The following is a 25,538-nucleotide window of genomic DNA, read 5'->3' as shown; positions in this document are numbered from 1 at the left end:
GTTCCCACACTATGGTGAGGGAGGCTTCAGGGCGGGGTTGGAAGGGTGGGAGGTGGTGGTAGGGTAGGGGCAAGTAGAGATATGAGAGGGAGAGGGAAGAAGCTGCAGTATGGCAGCCTCACACCTGGCATTCCTCCCAGCCCATCACTCCCCCCTCCCATCTCAGCTCTATCCCCAGCACCATCTGTCACTTCCTGTTGTCACCCCTGTAATCTTGACACTTCCCCAAGAAGCAGACTATCTAGGGAGTGCCTATTCCCTCCCTGAAGCTAGAGCTGGTGAGAAGGGACAGTGGGAGGCAGCCCTCTCACCCACATGGGACTCTGTCACAGAGTGGTATCTCCTTGTCCTATAAAAATGGCCAGTTACCTTGCTGAGCTGTCCCAAAGGAGAAATGAGAGCTGAGCAAGAGACGTCTGTGTAGCTCTCAGTGCCTGATGGTGTTGAGGGGTCATACATGAGCCCCACCTTTCCCTGGGAGGTGGGTCTGTCCTGCCCTCCCTCCCTCATGGGCATGGTGCCATGCTATGGGTGCTCATGTTAGTAAGTTCTGCCTGGGATCTTGACACGTCAGAGCAGGGAGGCTGGTGGGAGGCATTTGTGATCCAAAGGAGCACATGACAAGGAACCAACCAGGCTAGGAACAGGGAGGGTAGCAAGAAGGAGACTGATCACAATGCCAAGGCGATGGGAGAATGGATTGAGGCTGGGACCGCAGGGCCTGACGTTTGTCAAAAGTTGAATGGCAGGGAGGGCACTGGGTGCTTTGTGTCCATCACCGCGTTGATACCAGCGGCCTGTAGTTGGTAAGGATGCAGACTGGTCATGGACAAGTTTGAGACTGAGACCCCAGCCCACACTGGTATCCCTTGAGAGGCAGAGAGGGTGGGCCCTCTGAGTTTTGAGCCCTCAGGGTGGGCTAGGTGAAGGTCCCTATTTGGGGCGGTACCTACCATGAATGCCTCTGTGGCTTGAGTCCAGCTACTGGAAGCAAGTAGCTGCAGGATGACAGAGCAAAGGGCCTGAGGGCTGGCTGGCCTCCGTGTGCCCCTTGTAGCCAGGTCAGCCTTCCTGCCTCTGTGCTGCTAGCTAGGGAACAGGATCCCCAGGCGTGGCCCCCAGGGCATGAGCTTTGCCAGACAACCAGATGTGGAGCTGTGCAGGCAGGAGAGAGGCACATCTGCCTGGGGAAAGGATGCCTCCCAAGGTCAGCATGCCCTTGTGACAGAGCTGGGGTGTTTTTTGCTGGAGCCATGTGCTTCCTCGTGGCTTGTGTGAGGAACCATGGCTGGGAAGAGGTGGTGGAGCACAGCGCAAGGGGCATCTTCACTGTAACGTCAGTTGCCCTGAGTGGTCTTGGGCCAAATTAGATCTTCTCTTCCTCAAAACATATGGCTTCCAGGTGGTCCTTGGTCCCTATCCTGGAGGCCTCATTAGAGGGACAGAATCAGGGGAGAAGGGAATAAGGGCCTATTTCAGATTTCAGGAAGTGGCTACTCTGTGAGGGGTCTCCTGGGCTTGGGGAACCTGGAGCCTAGGGTTCAGGAGGGGCTGTGGACATGGACCCAAGTGCACTTATTAGACCAGACTGTGGGGCCTGGGTGTTAGTCTAACACTCTGTCTGGTGCTCGGGTGAATGGGGCAAGCAATAGAGAAGTGTAGCAGTGCTGACCCGAGCTGCCCCTGGCCCATATTGGTGCCCATATTCCTCTGTCCCCTCCCAGCACCAGCATCCATCCTGGGGTTGGAGGTGTCAGGGTCACCTTTGCTGCCCCCATTCCCCTTTCCAAGGGTGGGATCCCATTCACTGTGGAGCACAGATGCCCCCTTCCAGCAATGTCCAGACCACTTGTGGCTTTCCCTGCTGCAAGGCCTTGAGGGCTGCCACTGGAGTCCCTGAGCCAGGTGGGAAAGTATGATTGTCTGGGGTTCCAGTACCTTCCAAGGCCCAAAGCACACGCTCCCCCCCCCCCCCCCCCCCGCCAGCTCCCTGGTGGGATGGATCACTCCCTCTCAGGCCACACAGCAAAGCCCAGGAATGTGAGTGTGTCCTTGGCCTGGAGTGGGGTGGGTGGACCCAGAAACCAATAACTGTGCTCTTGGCTTCTTAGAAACCTGATTTTGAAATGAGAAATGTGAAACAAGCCACCCCAAATTACTAAGCCGCAGTCCTGGCTGTCTGTGTTGGCGCCATGAAGGTTGATCCCTACTCGTTGACATTTTTGGTTCCCAGGTGGCCTCTTGCTTTGGGACAGGTATATCCTGCCTCTGTTCTTCTTTCCTGGGCCAGGTTAGCAGCATTTCCACCCTGACTCCTCCCACATATATCCCCTTGGTTATTTCCCGTAACCTTTGACCTCAGCTTAGTGGCTGGCTGTGGAATCCTGGGACCAGAGCCTAAGCCTTTCCTGGGAAAATTCCTAGGATTCCTGTCAGACTCAAGGACAGTTGTGCTGTGACCATGGGTTCTGGCCAGAGGCCTCTGCTCTGGCTATTTACGGCCCAGGCTGCTAAGAGTAGCTAGAGTGGGGGGTCGGTGGCTTGTGCCAGAAACATGAGTGGAGAAGCTCCCAGTGGCATAGTGACTCCTGGGTCCATTGCAGGACTTGATAGCTCTCCTGGGAGTGGACTTCCTGCCTGCCTGGCAGGGTGCTCAGGCCAGTGGGTGCCAAGCATGGGAGCCTGGGGGATGGGGGTGGAGAGGGGACAAGTGTCGGAAGTCCAAGGCACCAGAGAAGAAACCTCTGTGGGAGGCCTGGGGTAGGGGCTGCTCTTTGTCCTGGATTCAGGAGCCAAGTACACTTACGGTGCGGTAGCACCTCTTCTCCCACCCCAACAACCCATCTAGTTTGGGAGGTTTGATCTTCGAGGTATTTATTCACTCACAGCTTCCTTGATCCTGTCGGTTCAGACATTCAGCAGATTTCCAGTTCCTTCTGCGTAAAAACCTGTTTTTGTGTGGGCAGGCTGTGAGACATGGCTTCTCCCCGCATTCTACTTCTCTTCTTGGTACAAGAGGCAGCTTCTCTCGCTGGTGATTCGGGCTGCTCCAGAGGCCCGACAGAGCACTTCCTGGTTAGGAAAAGGATGTCCTAGTTATCCCTTGGGCTGCAGAACAAAATGCCATTCTCCACTTTTGTTCTGGACGGCCGGGCATGGAGGAACGCAGCTGGCCCGGGCAGTTATTATTTTGGTTGTTGTCTTTGATGTGCCAAAGAAATGATGACATAGAAGCCTGGAGCCTGGCCTGGGAGCCAAAAGCTTGTGAGTGATTAGAGAGGGGATAATGGCCCAGTGGGGTTTCCCACTGCGTGCATGGAGCCAGCTCTCTGTCCTGGAGCTTTGCGGAGACAGTTGGAGCCCCCTGAGCCAGCACCCCGGGGAGCTAGGTGTGTGAAAGTGGCAGAAGCAGCTGGCACCGCCTCTCCTTGGAGCCAAGCTCAGTTGTCCAGCCCAAAGGCTCCTCCGGTGGAGCAGTCTCCTGTGGGTCTCCATATCCTCTGAGTATATTGTCCCTCCCTACGAGACCCAGGTAGATGAGGTTGCAGACTGTCAGGCCATGGGCCAGGTACAACCCCCAGACATGCTGTGTTGTGCCCTCATGGTATTCTCAATTTGTATTAGTTTTCAACTAATTTAAAAATTAGAGGGGGAGGGAGCAGCTGGGGAGAGGTTAATGGGGGGGGGGGGGAGGAGACTTATGTAATTCTTTAAACAATAAAGAATTTAAATAAATTTAAAAATGAAACTATAATAAAATAAAAATTAGAGGTTCCACTTAAAAATCTAGATTTCTGGCCCTAACCGGTTTGGCTCAGTGGATAGAGTGTCGGCCTGAGGACTGAAGGGTCCCAGGTTCGATTCCGGTCAAGGGCATGTACCTTGGTTGCGGGCACATCCCCAGTAGGGGGTGTGCAGGAGGCAGCTGATCGATGTTTCTCTCTCATTGATGTTTCTAACTCTCTATCCCTCTCCCTTCCTCTCTGTAAAAAATCAATAAAATATATTTAAAAAAGAAACTAAGAGGGCCTAAAAGTCATATTAGTTTTTTAAAAAAATCTAGATATCTGGATTCTCATGGAAAATTGGAAGATATGGCAATACAAGGTCTGCATTCCCACATTTGGCTGGAGTTGCAGAATCATGGCCGGTGTGGACTGAGCAGAGGCTCTGCCGTTCCCCACTGTTCCCACCTTTCCCTGGGGGACCCCACACTCTGCTATGTCAGCACTGGAGTTATGTGGCTGGAGGTGTGGGTCCATTCAGATCCTGGCTGCACCTCTCTGAGCAGTGTGGTCTTGGGAAAATTGCTTAATCTCTTGGTGGCTCAATGGTCTCATCTGTACAATGGTGATAATATTGCAGCCTACCTCATCGGGCTGATGTGTGGACTAAAAGAGATTAGAGTCATGCATGGTAAGCACTCGATAACTGTTAGCTGATGTTGTTTTTACTATACGGTTCCCTTTCACCCATTTACATCACCTGTGTGGCCTCTATAGCCTTTTGAGTTTAGACTGACTTAGATTGGGCCTCTGAGGTCAAGAATCCGCTGTCCTCGTCTTTTCATTGGCAGCCATCCTGGAGTTTGGCACACGGCGGATGTGCCTACTGAGTGTGTGTTGAGTGACTGAATGAAGGAGTTGGGAGAGTCAGTATCGCAGAGTGGTTTGTGGCAAGGGCTTGGCTGCTCTCACACCCCTGCTCTGCCCTGACTAGTTCTCCAGCTTCTGTGTACCTCAGTTTCCTTACCTATAAATGGGGATAGTAAGTGTTTGCCACACAGGATGGAATGGACTGTGTAGGAGACTGTAAGATCGCTTGGCTTATTTTCACAAGTGGTCCTCAGCGAGGTGGTGGTGTCATCATTTGATGTTTCTTCTTTTGGTTGTAAACCCTGAGACATTTTACTTTTCACACTCTGCCCCCCCCCCCCCCACCCTCTGCCCCCCACCCTCCGCCATTGAAAGAGTTTCATTTGGAGACTGTAGCAGTCAAGATGCTTTCAGTTGCAAGACATAGATAGCCCTACTCAGCTAGCTTAAGCAGTTAAGGGGAGATATGGCCAGGGGTCAAGGGACATGCCCAGAGGGAGGGAAGACACCAGCTCTCTCCTCTGGGATTTTCTGGAATCTGCCATCCTCTGAGTGGGCTTCAGCTTTAGGCTAGCTCCTCTAGTGGCCACAAGATGGTCATGAACTTGGGTCATGTGTCTGTTCCTGAACCAATTGTAGAATTATGCTGATTAGCTCAGGACTGTTAGGCCCCACCCCCAGAGTTGGAACTGGTCTTACCTGCCAGAGTGCAGGGCTGATAGCCAGGTAGCCAGTGGGGGACATGAAGGTTCTTTCTGAGTTGTGCCAGCTGAGATGTGCCAGTGACGCATTGGAAGCTGCTGGCTCCTCCTAGACTGGGATCCCACAAAGGTGAGCAGAGGCACCTGGGGTGTCAGAATAAGCGGGGCACCTTGGATCAGATGTTATTGATGCCAAATATAGGATCAGGGAGGTTGGCATTAGCGACTTAGCGAGCAGGGAGGTCAGATCGGTCTTCTGAAACCAGGGATTAGCACTCAGTCTCCGTCAGGGCCAGTGGCCATTCTTCTCTCTCTCTCTGTGTGTGTGTGTGTGTGTGTGTGTGTGTGTACATGCAGGCTCTGGAGATGGGCACTCCCATGGTCCCTGAGGCGCCTGGGCAGGCATTGATTGCCCCAGGGCTGTGGGCCCTGGAGTGACAGGGTGCAGCCGGGACAAGTTGGGGATGAAGACCTCCCTGCACTCCACATGCGTCCCCAGAGGGAACCACGCTATGTGAGTGAGGACAGCCAGGCTTGCTGAGCGTGGAGAGATGGCTTATGTGGTAACCGCCCTGCTTTTAGCGTCTGGAGCCTGGAACTGTGAGAATGAGGGGACACCCAGGAACAGGGTGGCCTCTGGTTCTGTGCAGGCACCCTGGCCCAGAGTGTATGCGCACACCTGTGGTTCCCAGACACATGACTGGGAGTTTTGACGGCAGACTATAGGATGTTGGATTGCATCCTGATTGTGTCACCCTTGGAATGAAAGGATGAATAAATACTGCAAGCACAGCACGCCTTCAGTCTCGCCTGAAAAGAAAAAAGCTCTAGATGAACTGTTCTGTCCTCCATTCGACCCTCAGGCTGCCACGAGCAGGTAGAACAGAGACTAGATAGTGCAGCTCGGTGTGAGGTGGGCAGACAACCTCATGTTGTAGCGGTTGAGGACTGCGTTGTCTAATTTATAAATGGTCGGGTTGTCTAGTATGCTGGGCATAGTGGGGGGGGGGGGGGAGGAATGGAAAACCTGACTCCCCCAGCCTGCAGCCAAGTTCAGGGAGTTTATTGAAGAGATGGAAGACCAGGATGCATTAACACCAACAGAAAAAGGACAGCTAACAGTGCAAGGACATGGTGTCACTGCCAAGTGAGGGGTCAGGAATGTACGTTCTTAGGGGCCAGGTCAGAGCACGTGCCAGGGAAAAGGTAGAGTGAACTCTGGAGCCTAGGGAAGGGGCCGAGTTTGGAAAGTGAACTCAGAGGTAACCAGCTGGGCGGAACTGAGCTCATGAGAAAGGCTTCAGACTGTGTGAAGGGCCGGAATGCCATGCTAGGGGGTTTGGTCCTGACCCAGCACGTCCCATGCTCCATTTACTGTATTTGATGTGGGCACTAGTGATGGGAATCTGCCTTGGGGCCTCTTGGTGGGGTTATGTTTGGGGACCTGGGCTTGAGTGGGGAGGTTGTGACATGGTCACTGGGGACAGGGGATAGGGAAAAGGGTCAGCTACAAGAATAGAGGCTAGTTGAGAAGGGGTCATTGGAGAGAGCAGGTTTAGGGGTAACCCTGACTTTTAGAGAGGACAGTATAACTGCCCAGAGGGGGCCACATGGGTTTGGGCTGGCCACACACACTTGGGAGTCATCGATGCAGGGCTACAGTGACTTAGCTGGGGTGAGATTGGGGGGTGGGGGGACATAATTAGTGGAGAAGAGAAGGTTGGGTGTGAGTGCCAGGGGGCTCTGGAGGGCTTCAGGCTGAGGCAACAGGTAGGGCTGCAGAGAGGTCAGGGAGAGCTCAGGTGCTGGGGCCACCCCTCTGTGGGAGGGCAGGGAGCCAGGGCCCCTCTGCCACTGTGCCTGTATCTGCTTTGCATAAGGGCTGCCATTGTCCTAATCAGTAGCGCCTGGGGCTGCTCTCAGTTGGGCCTGTTTCCTCCCCTCTAGTATTGTGGGCAGGATGGCAGGATGGCAGGATGGGACTCTGACCCACTGCCCTTTCCTGTCTTGTTCTTTGTAGCGGGCGGTCAGGGCAGGGCGCCTGGGCATGGAGGAGGCGTGTTTCTGCCCACCATGGAGCTGTCTGGGGCCTGCCCTCCAGAGGGGCCAAACCCAGGAAGGCTGAGCCTGGGACTTCCTCTCGGGAGACAGCATTTTGCCCCCATTCCCAGGGTAGCCATGTGAATTGGAGTCTGACCTTGACTCTCTGCTTCGGGTTGTGGTGGTTTCTTTTCACAGTGCTGTGGGCCTGCTCTCGTGGCCCCAGGCTACTTGGGACCTGCCGCCTGCCTCTCTGCTAAGGCCAGGTCTCCACATTCTCATCCGAATCCTTTCCTAAACAACCAGGGGTGAGGTGGGGGAGAGGGTGGCATGAACCAGAGCCTGAGGGTCCCTAGAGAACCCCACTGAGGCAAGAGGAGGAGGCCTCAGGGTCATGATGCCTTGGAGACTGGCTCTGAGATCCCGTGGTGGGTCCGAGTGAGCACCAGCCCCTTTAGCAGGGCCCATGTGTGCATTCCACACTTGGGTGTATCAGAAACAAGGGGTGTACGTAGAGGTCCCTACATGGAGCTTGAGTGAGGGTTAGAGCCAGACCTGCCTCTGCTTGAGTCCTACTTGAGTAGGAGGGTCTAGAACAGCGGTTCTTAATCTGTGGGTCGAGACCCCTTTGGGGGTCGAACGACCCTTTCACAGGGGTCACCTAAGGCCATCGGAAAACACATATATAATTACATATTGTTTTTGTGATAATCACTATGCTTTAACTATGTTCAATGTGTAACAGTGAACTTGGGGGTCACCACAACATGAGGAACTGTATTAAAGGGTCGCGGCATTAGGAAGGTTCAGAACCGCTGGTCTAGAAGGTCTGGGAGGGGACCCCAAGAACATAATACTCTTCAGTCTTGGCCTCTTAAAATCTTTTTTTTTTCTTTTTTAAAATATATTTTATTGATTTTTTACAGAGAGGAAGGGAGAGAGATAGAGAGCTAGAAACATCGATGAGAGAGAAACATGGATCAGCTGCCTTCTGCACACCTCCCGCCAGGGATGTGCCCGCAACCAAGGTACATGCCCTTGACCGGAATCGAACCTGGGACCCTTCAGTCCGCAGGCCGACGCTCTATCCACTGAGCCAAACCGGTTACGGCCTTTATTTTTTTAAAAATAATATATTTTATTGATTTTTTACAGAGAGGAAGGGAGAGGGATAGAGAGTCAGAAACATCGATGAGAGAGAAACACCGATCACTGCCTCCTACACCGCCCCCCCCCCCCCCCACTGGGGATGTGCCCGCAACCAAGATACATGCCCTTGACCGGAATCGAACCTGGGACCTTTCAGTCCGCAGGCCGACGCTCTGTCTACTGAGCCAAACCGGTTACGGCTAAAATCTTTATTTAAGAATCAGGGACCTTCTGGGGCCTCCTTCTGGACAGAAGGACGGGTAAGCCCTCAGAGGCAGTAGCTAGGAGATGCCCTAGGCCGCAGCACCCCTTGCTAGCCCAGGTGGAGCAGAACCATGGGTTTAAGGGCCTTTTCTGAGACGGATTCAGGGGCCTTGAGGCCCCTTGGGCTCTCTCTGTGGGAACCTGGCCTGGAATCGGAGCTCTGGTGTACTTGTGTTGTGTCCTGAGATTTGCTGAGCATTCAGATGGGGGTTCTGACTCAGGTTTATCCTCACCCAAATGTCCCCACGTCCCCAGTGGGCTCACTGCCTCGCTCTGTTTCTCTCTCAGCAGAACGCAGAGCCAGAGCCCCGGAGCCTCTCCCTGGGCGGCCATGTGGGCTTCGACAGCCTCCCCGACCAGCTGGTCAGCAAGTCGGTCTCTCAGGGCTTCAGCTTCAACATCCTCTGTGTGGGTAAGTGTATCATGGGCTGGCCAGGGGCAGCCTCAGACAGAGGGCAGACGAGGGCCTTCTGGGAGATGGGCACTGCTGCCCTGGCCACCTGTTGAGCTGCAAGGGGACGTCCCAGGCAGAGTCACACTTTGGGGGTTCAGAATGAGGTTTTGGTTGGTGCCTCTGCCACGATCAAGGACAGAGTTGGAGCCCAGGCCTGACTCAGAGTTGCCTTGAAGAGTAAACAGGATTGGGCATGTGAACGTGCTTTGTAAACGGAGTATTTATCACAGAGATTTAGGTGGTTTGTTTACTTAAAACACATTGACTTGTTCCCACTATGTGTCTAGGACTCCATGGCGAACAAGACTCTCCCCCATCCTAGCATCATGCACTAAGAGCTCCCACACACATCTGAACAAGTACAGCCCCAAACGGGGAGGCTCTGGGGGAGGCCACGCACCTCCGGGCATGGGAACTCCCAGAGGCACAAAGCGCTCGGCCAGATCTCCGGTGCCTAAGCCTTAGCATCTGCCGGGCTGTGGGTGCCCCTTGGGAAGCAGCTTTCCTCAACCCCACTTAAAGCCAACAGTGCGGGGCCGCCCAGAGCAGCCGGACCAAGTCTCCTTGGGCTTCAGACCCCGGCCCTGCTGGCCCCAGGACCATCCTGGCTCTGGAAGGGATGGCATGCAGAGCAGGTGATTGGGTCCCCTTGAGGCCAGCAAAGGTCAGTGTCCAGCAGCGTCACAGCTGCCTGGCTCTGCCTCTCCCCCTCCCCGAGGAAACATCTTACATTCCGCACAGCCACATGTCATGTCCACGTCAGCCTATGACTCTTCCTTCCACACATTATTTCTGAGGCCACGGAGAAGGGATGGTTCCTGGGGACAGGGTCAGTGAGGGATGCAGTGGGAGGCCAGCCCCTTTCTCTTCTGTGGAGGCTGGGGATGCCTGAGCCCCACCCAGCCTAGCCAACAGCCAGGGGCAGCCCCAGTTCCGGCCTCTGAACTCCCTTCCCCTCCACCGCCCACTCCCAGGGGAGACCGGCATCGGCAAGTCCACACTGATGAACACGCTCTTCAACACGACCTTTGAGACCGAGGAAGCCAGTCACCACGAGGAATGTGTGCGCCTGCGGCCCCAGACCTACGACCTCCAAGAGAGCAACGTGCACCTCAAGCTGACCATCGTGGATGCTGTGGGCTTCGGGGATCAGATCAATAAGGATGAGAGGCAAGAGGCGGGAAGGGCGGCTCCCCCAACCTCATCCCCTGTCCCACCCTTGTTGGCCGTGGTTCTAACCCTCTGCCCGAGCACTCCTCACTGCCATCTGTCCCCATGTGAAAAACCAAGCCCCACACTCCACGGGGGCCAGGGGAGGGCCTGTCGGGGAATCGCTAAAGTCCTGGGGACCCTTTAAGAATCAGGAGAAGGGGTCCAGACGGAGATCCAAGCCCCCGCGGTGAGGCTCAGCTGCCTGCCTCCTAGGTGATGGAGCTGTCTGTAGTTACAGGCCCATCGTCGACTACATCGATGCGCAGTTTGAAAATTACCTGCAAGAGGAGCTGAAGATCCGCCGCTCGCTCTTCGACTACCATGACACGAGGATCCACGTATGCCTCTACTTTATCACGCCCACCGGCCACTCCCTCAAGTCCCTGGATCTGGTGACCATGAAGAAACTAGACAGCAAGGTGTGCTTCACCACTGGCCCCCCGCCCCCACCCCCCAACTTGTTCCCTGGGCTCCACAGTCCTCCGCTGGGGTTGGGTGTGCTGGCTGCAGTGTGACTGTCCATTACGGTCCCCAGGGCTCTGCTGCTTGGAGGCCTGCAGAAGATAGCCCCTTGACTCGGTCCTCTCTCTTTTCTCTTTGTCCCTACTCCTCCGGTGGGCACACCCTGCTTTGGGTTTTTTCTCCAGAGCTCTGTCCCCCAGGTCTGGCCCTCAGCCCCTTCCTTCCAACTGAATTCCTTTTTTTCTTTTTAAATTTAGATTCTTTATTGTTGAAAGTATTACCTATGTCCCCTTTTCTCCCCATTGACCTCTCCCCATCCGCTCCTGCCCCCCAGGACAGGCCCTTACTCCCCTAGTGTTTGTGTCCATTGGTTATGCTTATATGCCGGCTGAATTCTTATTCTCAGCCTGCTGGCTACTGGCCTCCTCTCCGTCCTCGACCCTCTGACCCTCTCCCCAGAGCATCCCAATTCTCTGCTCATTTCCTCTCTCTCAACTCCTAGTTCCTCTGTTCCCTTCACTTCCCCTGTCTTTCCTGCCATGGATTTCCCTTGGGTCTCCTGGGCCCACTCGGGAGAGGAGAGTTAAGGCCCAGAATTGAGTGAGGACTAAGAGGGCAGCTTCATGGGGACGATGGGAAGGGCTTTGGCCCTTGAAGGCGTCCACTGTCAGCAACATGACTGCCCTCCCATCTCAGGAGTTCATTTTCACTGTGAAAATGGGGTAACGGTAGCCCTGGAGATTTTGAGGTCTTCCTGTGGCTACTGCTGATGGGTCATCTTACCTGCTTAGGTGGGAGCTCAGCCCTCCACCGCTGCTTGTATCATGTCCCAGGCCCGTTAAGACCTTCAGAGAACTCTGGGTCAAAGCTGAGTATGCCCAGGAGACTAATTTGGGGGTGGGTTTGGGGGAATAGGGGCTCTAAGAAGTGCTGCTACAACCCATCAGTATGGCCCCAGGTGGCTGGGTGCAGGCCGGGCCTCCCCATGGAGCAGCTCTATCTCTCTTGCTTCCTGCCCTCTGCCCAGGGTTGTGGCCTGGGCAGGGCTGTCCACAGTCGGGGAATAACTAACATGCTGCCCCCTCTCGCCTGATCCTGGCAGGTTAACATTATTCCCATCATTGCCAAGGCTGACACCATCTCCAAGAGTGAGCTCCACAAGTTCAAGATCAAGATCATGGGCGAGTTGGTCAGCAATGGGGTCCAGATCTACCAGTTTCCCACTGATGACGAGGCAGTTGCAGAGATTAATGCAGTCATGAATGTGAGTGTTGGGCAAGGGCCTCAGGACTGTGGGGCCAGAGGGCCTGCAGGCAGCACAGATCTCGGACACAGCCCTGGGGGACTTCTTCCCCAGGGTTTCAGCCTCTCCTTCTCCAGGAGAGGTGGGTGGGCATCTGGGAGCTGGCCAAGTCCTGTGTCCTGTGGACAAGGGACAGGAGGAGTTGGGTATTGGGCTGGTACTGGGGCTTCCCCAGAGTTGAGTTTCACAAGATAGGGAGTCAGGGTGGGGACCTGAAACCTGTAGGAGTGAGCAGGCAGGATGCCAGGGCTGGGAACTTAAGGAAGAGCAAGGCCCACAGCCCTCTGAGGGAGCTCTAATGGCCCCTGGGGAGCCCAAGGGCTGAAAGAACACCCTAGAACACGAGGAAGGAGGTTTGTGGGTTTAGCCCGGTCCCTTGTTTGGAGGTCCCAGGATATTTATAAAAAAGATAGCCGGAAAGGGAGCATCTGGCCAGACCTTGTTCAGCTCACATGTCCTTGGGCCCCTTTCCAGGCACACCTGCCCTTCGCCGTGGTGGGCAGCACCGAGGAGGTGAAGGTGGGGAACAAGCTGGTCCGAGCACGGCAGTACCCGTGGGGAGTGGTGCAGGGTGAGTGTTGTGGGGGGAGAGCACATCCCCAGCTGGGGGCCCAAACTTAGTCCCCTGTCCTGCTTGCTGCCTGTAGCCCTCCCGTCCTGCGCCCTCCCTGTGCCCCCCTGTTGCCTGTCCTGCCTCTGGAGTCTGTCCTGTGCCCTGTCCTCCTGTGCCCATCCGCGTGCCAGCCTGACGCCCGTGTGCCCTCTGCTTGCAGTGGAGAACGAGAATCACTGCGACTTTGTGAAGCTGCGGGAGATGCTGATCCGGGTGAACATGGAGGACCTCCGCGAGCAGACCCACAGTCGGCACTACGAGCTCTACCGGCGCTGCAAGTTGGAGGAGATGGGCTTCCAGGACAGCGATGGGGACAGCCAGCCCTTCAGGTGATGTCCTGAACACAGCGGACCTGTCTTCCCAGCCTCAGCCACACTTGCCGTGCTGGCATCTGCTTCTGGGGCCTTGTGAGCCAGGGTGTGAGGCTGTCGGGATCCTGCATCCTCTTGCCCCCAGCGCTCACATGATTCGGCGTCTCGGGCTCTGCCGCCCCCACCCCGCTGTAATCCCACCCTGGGTCTCTTTCCTCTGGGTCTCCACAGCCTGCAGGAAACATACGAGGCCAAAAGGAAGGAGTTCCTGAGTGAGCTGCAGAGGAAGGAGGAGGAGATGAGGCAGATGTTCGTCAACAAAGTGAAGGAGACAGAGCTGGAGCTGAAGGAAAAGGAAAGGGAGGTGAGTGTTGGGCTGGGTTCCGGGGTGAGGCCGGGCCTGGCTGGGTGGCCGGAGGGCCTGGCACCTTCCCGGCCCACATGGAAGCCCGGCTCCCCGCTTCTGCTCCAGCTCCACGAGAAGTTTGAGCACCTCAAGCGGGTCCACCAGGAGGAGAAACGCAAGGTGGAGGAAAAGCGCCGGGAGCTGGAGGAGGAGACCAGCACCTTCAACCGCAGGAAGGCTGCCGTGGAGGCCCTGCAGTCTCAGGCCTTGCACACCACCTTGCAGCAGCCGCTGAGGAAGGACAAGGACAAGAAGAAGTAGGTGTGGGCCCCTGCGCTGCCCTGGCTCCTGCTCTCTCCTGGGCTCTCACCCTGTCCCTCCCTCTGCTCCTTCACGCTGACTTTCATTCTCACTTACTCTTGCTTGTTTTACCATTTTCCTCCCATTTTCACTTGCCCTTTCACCTCCTACTTGCTCACCTTTCTTTTTCACTCGTGATCTTGATATCTCAAGATATCAGGTATTTGCGCACTCTTGCACAAATGTCTCTCTTTCTCTCTCCCTCCTCCCCTCCCTCCCTCCCTCCCTCCCTCCCTCGTCTCATTTTCCTGCAGCCTCCACAGAGCTGGGGTGGTGAAGGCTGGGCCACACAGGCAGGGAGTGGCCCCAGAGAGTGTGTGGGGGTCTCAGGGCAGGTCTTTCAGGCCAGAAGACAGGGCCTGGGAAGGTCAGCATTTCCTGACAGATTCCAAAAGCTCCCGTGGTTTCTGCTTGGACAGCTGTGGTGCTTTCCCCTTCCCCCACCCCTGTCCCTGAGGCAGTGGACGTGGGATCCCTGTTGGCTGGCAGGTGGTGACTGAGAACAGCGGAGACTTGATCCCAGCCGGCACTGACCCCCCTGAACCCCATGATCACGTCCTGGCTGAAGGAAGGACAGCAGCTCCCGGGTGGGGAAGGGGCTGCCCCTCAAGTAGAGGCTGGAGGTCTTTCTCCTGAGAGAAGACTCAGGAGAGAAGAAGGGGGGATGGCGAGGGGACTTTTCCCAGCCTCCAGGAGTCAGTCAACAGGTTGGCCAGGTGCAGGCATCTCGGAGTCCCCTTTCCTTGGTATTTTTTTTTCATGGCCTGTTTCCACCCTTTCAGCTGGAGCCCAGATGCCCTGGCTCCTGGGGATCTCCCTCCCCCACTCACTTCACTCAGTGCCCCCCACCACATCACACTGTGGGGATCTCGCCCATCCCTGCATCTCCCAGCCCCTGGCCTGTGTCAGGCACCTTCCTTCCTTGCCAACCTAGGAACTAAGCAGGTATCCTGTTTCCTCCTGAAATGTTTGGGAGTGTGTGTACCAGGCCCTTCCTTTCTTGGTGGCAGTGGAGCCCCATGATGAAGGCCATGCAGTGCATAGCTATATTACATTCCCCAAAACACGCCCCCATGAACACACATACATGTACGCGTACACTATCTTTCTCTCCTGCCTCATCACATACACAGGCTCAGGCACATACCTGCCAACACACCCCATCCCCAGACACGCATGCACAGAAGCACAGACACATCTAAGGAAATGAAACTGGGAGAGTTTCTCCCTGGGGGAGACGAGGGGGACAAAGCCAGGCATTTAGGAATTGGGTGCTAGTTCTCATTCCTAGGGCCTGCTCTCTGCATTGGAACGGACCCTCCTCTCTTCCATTGTCTCCCCATCCGGCTGACTGGTGGTCCCATCCCAACTGCTGGGACTAGTGAGCCCCTGCCTGGCCCCAGGGAGCACACAGCCCCACACTCCCCGCAGCCACATGGATGTCCCCTCTGCTTGGCTTTTGCTTGCAGCCCTCATTCCCTGTCCAGCTCTTGGCTTGGTGGGTGTGGGGACTCTGTTAATTGGAATCTGTGTGGATTACAAGCTAGTGGCTCAGAAATCTGTTTTTTCCTGGAAGGGGGTACACAGGTCTATGACTCAGGTGCTGACACCCAAAGTGACTTTGTCCCGCTCCCTGCTAGCGTGGCCCAGGCCATAAAGAAAAGTCAGGCAGAGTCCCCCTAGAAAATAAGTGATGGAGAAACCACTCAGAAACGAAGACAAGGACCTGTGGCCAGGTCAGGGTCGAGGACCAGTGAGTGGGCGCAGGCTGCCTGCATGGGACCGGCACAGCTCTCAGGGTGGGGGCTGAACACTGGTGCCAGGTCTCCTTGCTTATCCCGTGTGGCCTGGGCCTGAAAAACAAGTCTTTTCTGTTTACTGGACATGCCAGAAAGCTTCAGTCAGTTTGGCCTCTGGGAGAGAAAGCTCTCCTCCCAGGCTGGCCTTATGGAGGCCAGGAGTGGTATAGGTGGGGTGGCTGGGAGCACCCTTCCCTCCCGCCCTGGTCAGGGGAGCGGGGTGAGTCAGGAGTGCCTTTGTGGGGGAGGGAGGGGGGACTTATGACCATTTAGTTAAATGGCTTTGATTGGTTGTATTTATTCTTTAAATTTTAATCCATATTTTGCAAAATTATTTCCCAATCAGATCTTGACCCTCAGCCTGGGACTACACAAACTGAAGCGAATTCTCTGCTTTACTCGTGACAAATGCCAAACTGACTGCCCTTTCCCAGTGTCCATCTTGCTGTCTTTTGATTCTGTTTGATTTGGTCGTCTGCGTATCTTTTAATGTGTCTGTTTTTGTTCTGTTTGTTTTATTTTTATTTTTCAGTTAACGCACGCACAGACTTACATGTCAAGAGCGGACTTTAGACTTTCATGTGTTAAGTTGCTTGAGTTACACCTTGTGACCCTTCTCCCATAACATGGTGTGAGGACGGACTGGGAGCCGGTACAGACTCCAGTGTTTACAGCCTTGCTCTGTCCCCACCCCCGCCCCAGGCTGTCTGGGCCTGGCAGGCCACCCCCCTCTCTATGCAAACATGACAAAGCCATACGAATGCTGGAATCCCAAACTGACGAGGTTTATTTTTTTCAGAGCCAGTGGCTGGTCTTCCATTTACAGTGTCACTATTCCTTGACGGAGCAGTTATGTGCCGCTCTAGCGAAGGCCCCCACCGGCGATGCTCGGCCTAATTGTTCAGCGTCAAGATGGCAACTCATGTGGTGCCTTAGGTGTGGCCGTGTGGTGTGGTATACATGCTGCAAAAATTTGCCCGATTCACTTTGTTTTAATTTTTCTAACCTAGAGTTTAATTTCAATAACAACTTTTAAAACACTTCTAAATTTTTATTTTGTCACAAGTGTAAAGACAAATAATATCCTCTCCCATTATTTTCATACGTAACACAGATACCCCGATTTTTAAAAACTAAAAATATCTCAGCCTTTTTTTATGTAAAAGTATCCCTATAATATATAGGGAGAGGTGGTAATAAACATCCTGTAATGACGGTGTTTGGAATTTCTTTACGGATGAAAGCGGAACATGAACAGGACCACGTCCAGAGTGTTCACTGTGAATGTAAATGGAAAAGCAGCCCAAGCCCTTGTCCGTGCCCCTGAGGTGCTACCTGTAAACAGGGACCAACTCCGTGTGTGTTAAGTGTTTTTTATTCGGACTAAGACTCCCAAACCAGTCCTGCGTGTTCCTAAGACACAAAGTGCTCAGCCGGGAAGAGGTTTTTATCTCAAGGTCCTTCTTTCCTTTTTTCCTGGCTGAGTCACAGGGCAAAAGATGAAGGTGTCTGATGTCTGTGGACAATTTAAGAAAAAACTACCAGCAAAGAGCTTTTCCCTTTCAGCTGCATTCTTAAGGGGGTTGCTTTAAGAAAGTACTAGCATCATTGATTCTTCTATGTTCCTGTTGGTTGGCAAGCCACCCAGAGGATCAGGGTTGACAATATGGCTGATAAAATGGGAGACAAGAAATGAATGAAAGGAGGGAAGGATTCTGTTGAATGTTGATGAAGCACTGTGCTGGGCACGGGCTCCAGAGTAACACGCAGCCCACCTCTCGAGGACATCACAGCCTAGTGCACTCCCGGGCTGGAAGCTTCGGCAGCCGTGCTGATTGATTTGGGGTTTGATAGTTTGTTTTTCATGTCCTCTTCCTCCCCCTGAGCCCCCCATTGCCTGCTTTATTGATTTGCAGGACCATGTCTTGGCTTCCTCCTGCCCTTCTGAGATGGTGCTCCATTCAGAGTGGGGAGGAGGGGTGAGCCACCTGTGTCCACTGAGGCATGGCCAGAAAAAGGCAGCCTTTGCACCTGAGGGGCTCCACGTGCCAGGAGCAGAGCAGGTGTTATTGATGCTCAAAGTGTAAGTTCTCCCAGTGTTATGCCATGACCATGGTGGATCCAGATTTTGAAGGGGTAGGAACCGGAACTATTGGAGAAGCCTTCTTCAAGAAGAACATGAATACACAATTAGGTACGGGGCCTTGAGGACTGGGCTTCATTAGCCTCCCAGGACATCCACCTCTGGTTGTGATCATGTGGGTATCCAAACAGGCAAGGTCAGCATATCTAAGGCAGATGTGGCTTGTCTTTGGAGTCATGTGAAAGTATAACTTGGGCAGAAGTATGACCTGAAGATATAGCCGCTGTCAGCTAATATATTTCTGAGGAAGAGGCTTGGTGACCCAGTGGATTCACTGGTTTTATAAGAAATGAGGACTCCTGGTTCATGAGCCCATGTGGAGACTCGAGTGGGCAGATTCTGCCACCCATCCACCATGGCTGGCGGGCCACTCCCGGGGCACGCTGGGAGGCCAGATGGTGGCTGGTTCCAATTGCACTTCCTGGGGTCTGAGCTGCCTCCACAGGTTTCATTAGCTTTGGCGAACCTCACTACACTTCTTTCCCTGCGCTGTGTGTTTGGAATTTTGTCATCATTAGCTGAGACCAAATTAATTCTGGGTGCACAAGGTGAGTTTAAAACTTGCCATTATTTAACTGGCTGCCCCTCATGGAATGTGGCCCCTGCCCGCAGAGTCTGTTTCCCTCTCCTCTTGTTTCTCAGTATCATTGATTGGCATTATTTGGGCTGTCAGTGGGATCATGCTGGCATTTGTCTTTCAAGAATCAAGTTGGTTTGGGGTAGAATCACCATATAATTTATTGTCCAAACTGAGAGGTTCCAGAGTGAAAGGAGATGCTGTTAATTATTCCAGCTCAACAGGCGTAAGCCACAACTATCTCAGGCAAACCGGGAAGTATGGTCACCCCAGTTATGGGGAACTGGAGCCTAGGTGGTTTGTAATGGTGCAGACTGACTGCATGGATGTTTTCATGTCTCTGTGTGGGTTCCCTGTTAAGTGGGGCTCATATTACTGGATAAGGGGCCTGAGGGAAGTGTGGCTTCCTAGTCTGTTACGTTAACATGCTTTTCTAAAACGCTCCCCTTGTCAAATTCATTTACTCCTTCATTCATTGACTGTTTTGTTCCTTTCCATTCACTTTGTACTTGTTTTCTCCCCCCATTAAATTTTGCATTTATTTTGAGTTTTTTTTTGTGGTGTCTTTTTTGGGCTGTAGCTTTTCTGATTTAACAAGTTTTCTAGCCTATTAATCTGCTACCACTGTGGTAAAATACAGCTTGTCTTTTCTGTGAACTTTGTGGGGTGGATCAGCTTCTATAGGAATTACAGGGATTATGCAGGACACGAAGAAGGCAAACCCTGCCCTTGAAGAGTTTACACCCTTGTGGAAGAGGCTTGACATGGGACCACTAATACCTGAGTTCTTATTGTGTGCCAGGCGTTGCTCCAAAGTACATTACATGCCTTAATCCCTCTAAACTTATAATTTTATGACTAAGTACCATTTCCCCCATTTCATACCTAAGCACAGAGAGGTTAATTAATTACCCAAGGTCACACAGCTAGTAACTTGGAGGTATTGGGATTGGAGTATTGGTAACCTATACCCTTAATTCGTGAGCTGTAGCTGCTCTTTGGCAACCTTATGAATGCTGGGAGAACAGTGGAAATGCAGCCAGTATGAAAGTGTTCAGTCTGAGTGTGGGTGGATGGGCCTGAGATGGTTTTGTAGAGGTGGGATGCCGCGGTAGGCAGGCAGGTATTTGGTTAAGGAAGGTAGTTTTGTGGTTGAAGGAAGTGATGACAAGCGCATGGGTCCATTTGTTGAGTTTTCTCTGTTGGGCACTAGACTAATCTCTGTGAAGACCAAAATGAGGAGGTTGGGACTAAAGTCTGGGGAGCTGACAGCCCAGCAGGGAGACTGGTATGCAGACACCCCTAATGAAGGTACAGCTCAACTCCACCCCCGGGGAGGCAAGGAGCAGGGAGGAAAGTCTTCACCGAGATTTGAGTGACAGATTCTCCTCGAAGCCAGGGGAGAAGGGCCTTGTTGGTGAAGGGGACAGCACTGTACAACTCGGCTCACCCATTAGAGGGAAGAAATATTTGGACAAGTTTAAGATAGGTACATGATGCCCACCAACCCTGCACTTCCCTTAGCCTGCCTGAGCCTTCTCCCCTCTCCATTTTCTGCAGCCACAGTCCTTCTGTGTTGGATGGAAAAAGGAAGATGGATTGTGTCCATATTTCTCCCGCCACAATGATTCCCAATCTCTGATCTGAGGTGGAATATGAGTTCCTAATTCAAAAAAAAAAAAAAAAAAAAAGAGGGAGAGAAAGAAAAGAAGGAAATGTTAGAGGAGAGTAGATGGGACCCCAGCTCAATATTGAATAGCATCAAAAAAATTTTTTTAACTTACAAATGGTACTTAGGCAATACAGAAGTTTGCTTCCCCAAAGAAGAGGAATTTTATTTACAGAAAGATGGAGCCACAAGGCTGTCCTTTAGCCAAATACTGGGCTTCACAGATCTACCTTCTCTTTTGAAATTCAGAGTTGGATTCACTCTAGGGACTCAGCTTACATCCAGAGCTACCCATCTAAGAGGTCCAGATACCTCCCACCAGTTCCCCAAAGTCAAAGGTAACCTGAGCTGGTGTGGGCGCTCATGGTGAGCCCCACTCCACCCACTGCGGTGCCCACTGACAGTGGAGGAAAGGAGGCAGAGGGCAGTCCTGGCCACTGATGAGAGTTGTGACCATGAGCTACATGCTGCTCCTGGCATCTCCATCTGTGCTGAGGACAATTATTGATGGGGCCCAGGAGATGGTATTCCAACTGTGCCTGACTCTAGCAAGTCTAAGTGCATGGTACCCACTATATGTAAAATATTCAGACAGGGTTGCAAGGACTTAAAGTTTATTTTAACAAAAGCTCCAACAAGCACATTTCTTCAAGAAAAGGTCAGGATTGGTACTGACTACAGTGCAGACAACTATTATAGACTATCTGGGCCTTGACCACTTTGCACCCAGTAGCAGGTCATACACCCCATGGCTTAGCACATTTACAAAAACTGTTCACATTGGAAAGACTTCACAAACCACCTCTAAATGTGTGGCTCAGTCATTCACATCCCAACACTACTTACACAGCTCCAGCTGGCATCTCTGCCAGCTGGACTCCACTGCTTAAAAAATGGCTCTATAGTGTCCCAGCTTCAGAGAGGCAGCTGGCGTCTCCCTCACAGCCATGCCAATCACCTCCTCCTCCTCCTCTTCCTCCTTCCGGCAGCACTGTGGTTGGAGCAGGCTCGGCCTCAGAACCTGCTCATCTCAACAAAAGCTCTTGGAGCTGCACCTCCCATCACAGGGGTCACACCTTGTAATGTTCTTCAGCATAAAAATTTCTCTAGTTATGCCGATCAACGACATTGCTTAAGAGTAAGGGCAAATATTCTTAAAGCTTGATCAAATTATCGTACGTTAAACAAAGCGTACTTTATAATACAGTCCTTGGGAAGAGAAGACATAAGTCATGGCCAAATCAGGGTAACTGTATCTGGAGGGACTGTCCTATTTTTGCAGTGGCAGGCAGGCTGGCTGGGGCTTGAGGTGCTGCACATGTGCTTGCTATGAGCCTGGGAGGCCGGAAGGACCTGGCCAGCTCTGGGGGGTAGAGCAGCAAAACCTGATCAGTCAAAACCAGCCTGGCCCTCAAACGGAAAACAACCAGCCCAGCCCTTCAGCCCTGAGCAAGGCCTTGCTCTGGCTTCATACTCCAGCTCGCTTGGGGCTGATACCAGCCTTTGCTGGGGAAGGAAAACCAAGCTGCAGCATAAGCGCTCATTCATTCTCCCTGGGAGAAGGTCCTTATCTCTAGTGACCCCAACCTTTTTTCCCTTTATTTTCTTCTAAGGACCCAGGAACTTTTTTCTCAGTTGTTCTTCTAGGACTTGTTCCCTTTCTTGTTACAAAATCCATACAGCCTAGAATTCAGAGGCGGCCAACAGAGGTTGCCATTACGCTCTGAAGGGCACTGGGGTAGGAGCGCAGGCCGGCAGGTGAAAGGAAAGGTTGTCTGTGTGGGAGGAGGACTAAACACCTGTCAGCTGCAGCTTTACCAATATCCTGCAGTGGACAAACTGCTCAGTGCCGACCTGTAATTAAAACAGAGTGGTCATCTTGGGGCGGAACCACTTTACAGTCTAAGGAATGAGCGGTGAGCGTCCAGATGTTAGCAGGGAGCAATTTCAGAAAGGGGTCCAATCACAAAACCTCAGCACATTAACCTTACCACCTCAGGGACACCCATCTCCAACCCCAGTAAAACTGTCATGAGTCTAACTATGCATTCCACCCTACTCTGTCCATCCTGAGAGATTCTGACGCCCCCCCCCCCCCCCCGCCCGCCAGTGCCTGGGATCATAGACTCATACAGATGGTGAGCGGTCTGAAATGTACACTCCTCAGTATTAAGCTCTGGGTTGCTTCCTTCTGAACTGGACACCACGGCCCGCCTCCTCTTGGCTACAAGGGCTGCCACCGAGATAAAGCTTTTCTCACCGTCAGAGAAACCCACCGACTGGCCCAGTGAGGAGAACATGTATTCCATACCCACGTCCAGGCGGCATGCGAGTGCGGAGAGCCCCGCCCTCCGGCAGACTCTTCACAGAGTCGTCATGGCCAGAGCCTCTTGGGCCGAGGGCCAAGCAGGGCCATGGGTCCCCTTTTGGAGACAGCGTGGCAGCTCAGGGAACAAAACTGAGAGCTTGGTCTGGGCGCAAAGTTGATGTCTACCTGTGCTTTCTTTAGCAGATCAGATATAGGAGCACACCAGTCGGGCATGAGCCTCTCCAACTCTAAGGTGATGATGACCAAGGCCAGTGTGGAGCCCTTGAACTGCAGCAGTTGGTGGCCCGCCATGCAGTGCTGCAGCTGCTTGGTCAGGGACGCGACGTGGAGGGAAGGATTCCTCTGAGGCAGCAGCTCCACCACGTGGGGCCAGCCCACGACCACCAGGCGTGGAACTGGAGATTGTGGTTTTTAATGTTAGAACAGAAAACCCCATACTTTTCATATATCAATGACCAAAAGTGCAAACAACTTAAAATTTTCATCAGGGAGCATCAAATGTTGCCCAGTCCCTTTCACTTCCGTTCACGGCCCCACAAGGGGCTCGAGGCTTCATGCCCATTCTGTGGTCAAGCTGAGTTTCAACCTTGGAGAGAAAAGGCAGTCTGCTTTCTCACGTGGCCTTAAGAGGCCCAAAGTACCCAGATAACAATGTTTCGATGCTGAAAAGTAGCAGAAAAGTTACGTGTATCTGCCTGATAATGAGAAGAAACTGCAACTTGGCAACAGTGGCCAGTTTTCATAATGAAACAGCCCTTGGTGATATAATCTTCATGCCTCATAACCAACCAAAACCCCATGACATTTCCACACTGCATAATTTTGCCTTACTAACAGAATCATATCCTTGAAGATGACCATCACTCCCTAACTAACACAAATACCGACTAATAGGATATTTTTAAGTGCCAGATCAATATGGTCTAAAGCCTCAATAAGGATTGTGTGTAGGTGAATCAAGACAGCTAAGTGAATGTGTGTAAAGTGTAACAAGAGCAGACAGCTTTTTATGTACAGTATTCATAGAATGGAAAGTTAAATATTTTTGCAATGTGTATTTAAGAGAAACTCACCATAATAGTGCCGTCTAAAACTCTTTGTAAAGTTACTCTAACGTCCTTTAGAAGTGGAAGTCTGGTGGAACCGTGTTGGATTTAAGATACATTTTCACTGCTCCATGTGTCATGAGCCTTGTGGGTCACCTTTTTGTGGTGCATGTGCAAGGACGTGTGCACGCATGTGCTTGGCCGTCCTTTGTTGTGAGCTGTTCCAAAGGCACAGAGGAGTCTAGGGTAAACTCTGCAAACTCCCTGTACTCACGATGTTCAAGAAGTCCAGCGGCGTCCCAATACAGAGATCCCAGTGCAGTTTGTCCAAAATAGCCAGCTCCATCCTTAGCACCTCACTTGGGGTATAGTCAGAGCCACAGTACTCGATGAAGTCCTTTACGTGTGGAATTAACTGTAAAAAGACAATAAAGAGGCCAAAGCCCTGTAACACGGCATGGTAGCTTTTGTTTTCTTATCCATGGGGCTGGACATCCGTGAGCCTAATAGCACTGTCTTCAAGTGACCTGACAGAAAATACTTCTGAGGGAAAACCCAACCCAGATCTAGATTGTCCAGTCCCTCGGTAGCTGTTACAACGTGTAGTGAATATCACATGGTCACCCTCTGCAAACAGCTTTTGAGTCCCACCTGCACTTCAGCTCACACCCAAAGGTGCTTTGGAGACGGGGGCTATGCCATCTTCTCTGTTCGGCGGTAGGAACTCACCCAAAGCTCTCCGGGGCCTGTTCCTGAGCCCTACCAGGATTGCTTGTGGTAGAGAGAAAAAGTAGGCTTTTGCGTTCCGTGGTTTGCACCAGACAGCCTCAGTTTTGGCAACACCAGAGCTGCAAACACATTCCCCTTAGCCTTGTTTTAAGGCAGTTCAGTTTTGGAAAGACTTTGATCCCCCCCCCCCCCCCCCCGGACTAATAAGGCTTGTCTCTATGTAAACATTCAAGTACCAAGTACATTAAAGACTTGGTTCTGCTTTTTTAGATAAAGTATTACTATAACCTTTAGAAATCTTTCTTTTAAAGGTCACTTACTTGATTTTTAGTTGGGCAAAGTAACTTTTGGGGGCATAAATTACATTAAACAAAAATTAAAAGTATTTTCATTGAAGGTTTGGAACTGGACACAAGTGACTTCTATCCCCTCAGACCCTGAGATCAGCTAAGGGAGACCCGGTGGAAGTGGCAGTGGTGCCAGTATACCCAAAGGGGAGGGAGGGAGGGAGGTCTGGGAGGGGCACTGGGAGAGGATCTTCTCCTGAGAGAAGCCACAGTGGAACGTAGAAGTGAAGCAAGCCTGGAGGTCTTGTGGAGGCTTCTCCTCCACCCCAGCCCCTCTCCAGAAGGGGTCCAAGAGTCCCTGAGGACCAGTTTCATGGGCACAGCCACATCTTATAGTCTCAAGCACCTTTCTGAGATGTAGTGTCCAGGCGTGGACATTAGGCCACATGGTTTGTGAGGCCATTTTCTTAGCTCAACAGCAGAAGCCTCTGCTTAGTGGGAGGTGGCATCTGGATCAACCAATGAGGCAAGATCTATTTGCCAGGAGCTCAGGTTTGTGGGGCCAGGAGATGCAGCTGTTCTGATTCTCCATTTGTGGGCTCCCAGAGTCTGACAAGCCTAAGAAGGACAGGGGAGCCCTGGCCAGTGTGGCTCGGTTGATTGAGCATCGTTCTGTGCACCAAAAGGTCACCCGTTCGATTCCCGTCGAGGGCACCTAAAAATAAATAAATAAAATATTTTTTTAAAAAAGGACAGCAGATATCATGGGGAGTTAATAACTTTTTCAAAATGTCCACCATTGCCCAGCTGGTGTGGCTCAGTGGTTGAGCACCGACCTATGAACCAGGAAGTCACAGTTCGATTCCTGGTCAGGGCATATGCCTGGGGTTGCAGGCTCCATCCCCAGTGTGGGGCCTGCAGGAAAAGCCGATCAATAATTCTCTCTCATCACTGACGTTTCCCTCTCTGTAATCAATAAAATATATTTAAAACAAAAGCAAAATGCCCACCACTCCCAAGTACACAGGAAACTTGAGTGCCCCAGTGTTACACCCTGAGGCCTCCAAGCGCGGTCCAGAGTGGACTCCAGGGTGCGTACCTCCTCTTCTTCACTGACCATTGCAGCGAGTCTCCAGCAGGTGATGGTGA

General features: G+C 52.5%; 1 protein-coding gene and 1 long non-coding RNA gene across 9 annotated transcripts in view; one reads left to right on the top strand and one right to left on the bottom strand.

The window, feature by feature from the left end:
* Positions 1-23,824, top strand: part of SEPTIN8 (septin 8) — a 27,152-nt gene extending 3,328 nt beyond the window's left edge. The window contains exons 2-10 of one of the 8 annotated variants that reach the window (XM_059698361.1): positions 9,038-9,161; positions 10,178-10,373; positions 10,648-10,834; positions 11,980-12,141; positions 12,655-12,751; positions 12,954-13,122; positions 13,336-13,468; positions 13,577-13,767; positions 22,508-23,824. In XM_059698361.1, coding sequence (XP_059554344.1) covers positions 9,038-9,161; positions 10,178-10,373; positions 10,648-10,834; positions 11,980-12,141; positions 12,655-12,751; positions 12,954-13,122; positions 13,336-13,468; positions 13,577-13,767; positions 22,508-22,673 — 1,425 coding nt within the window. In that variant the 3' untranslated portion in view covers positions 22,674-23,824. Of the gene's footprint in view, positions 1-9,037; positions 9,162-10,177; positions 10,374-10,647; positions 10,835-11,979; positions 12,142-12,654; positions 12,752-12,953; positions 13,123-13,335; positions 13,469-13,576; positions 13,772-15,955; positions 18,877-22,507 lie in introns of those variants that run through there. The other 7 variants (XM_059698360.1, XM_059698358.1, XM_059698359.1 and 4 more) reach the window with 7 other exon arrangements.
* LOC132235636 (uncharacterized) lies at positions 23,508-25,538 on the bottom strand. The gene is made up of 2 exons (XR_009453067.1): positions 25,400-25,538; positions 23,508-23,788 (listed from the first exon to the last, which is right to left on the bottom strand). It is a non-coding gene; the product is annotated as an uncharacterized LOC132235636 (long non-coding RNA).

This window comes from Myotis daubentonii, chromosome 5 (genome assembly GCF_963259705.1).
Source record: "Myotis daubentonii chromosome 5, mMyoDau2.1, whole genome shotgun sequence".
NCBI classification, from domain to species: Eukaryota; Metazoa; Chordata; class Mammalia; order Chiroptera; family Vespertilionidae; genus Myotis; species Myotis daubentonii.
This window is presented reverse-complemented; position numbering and strand designations above follow the sequence as displayed.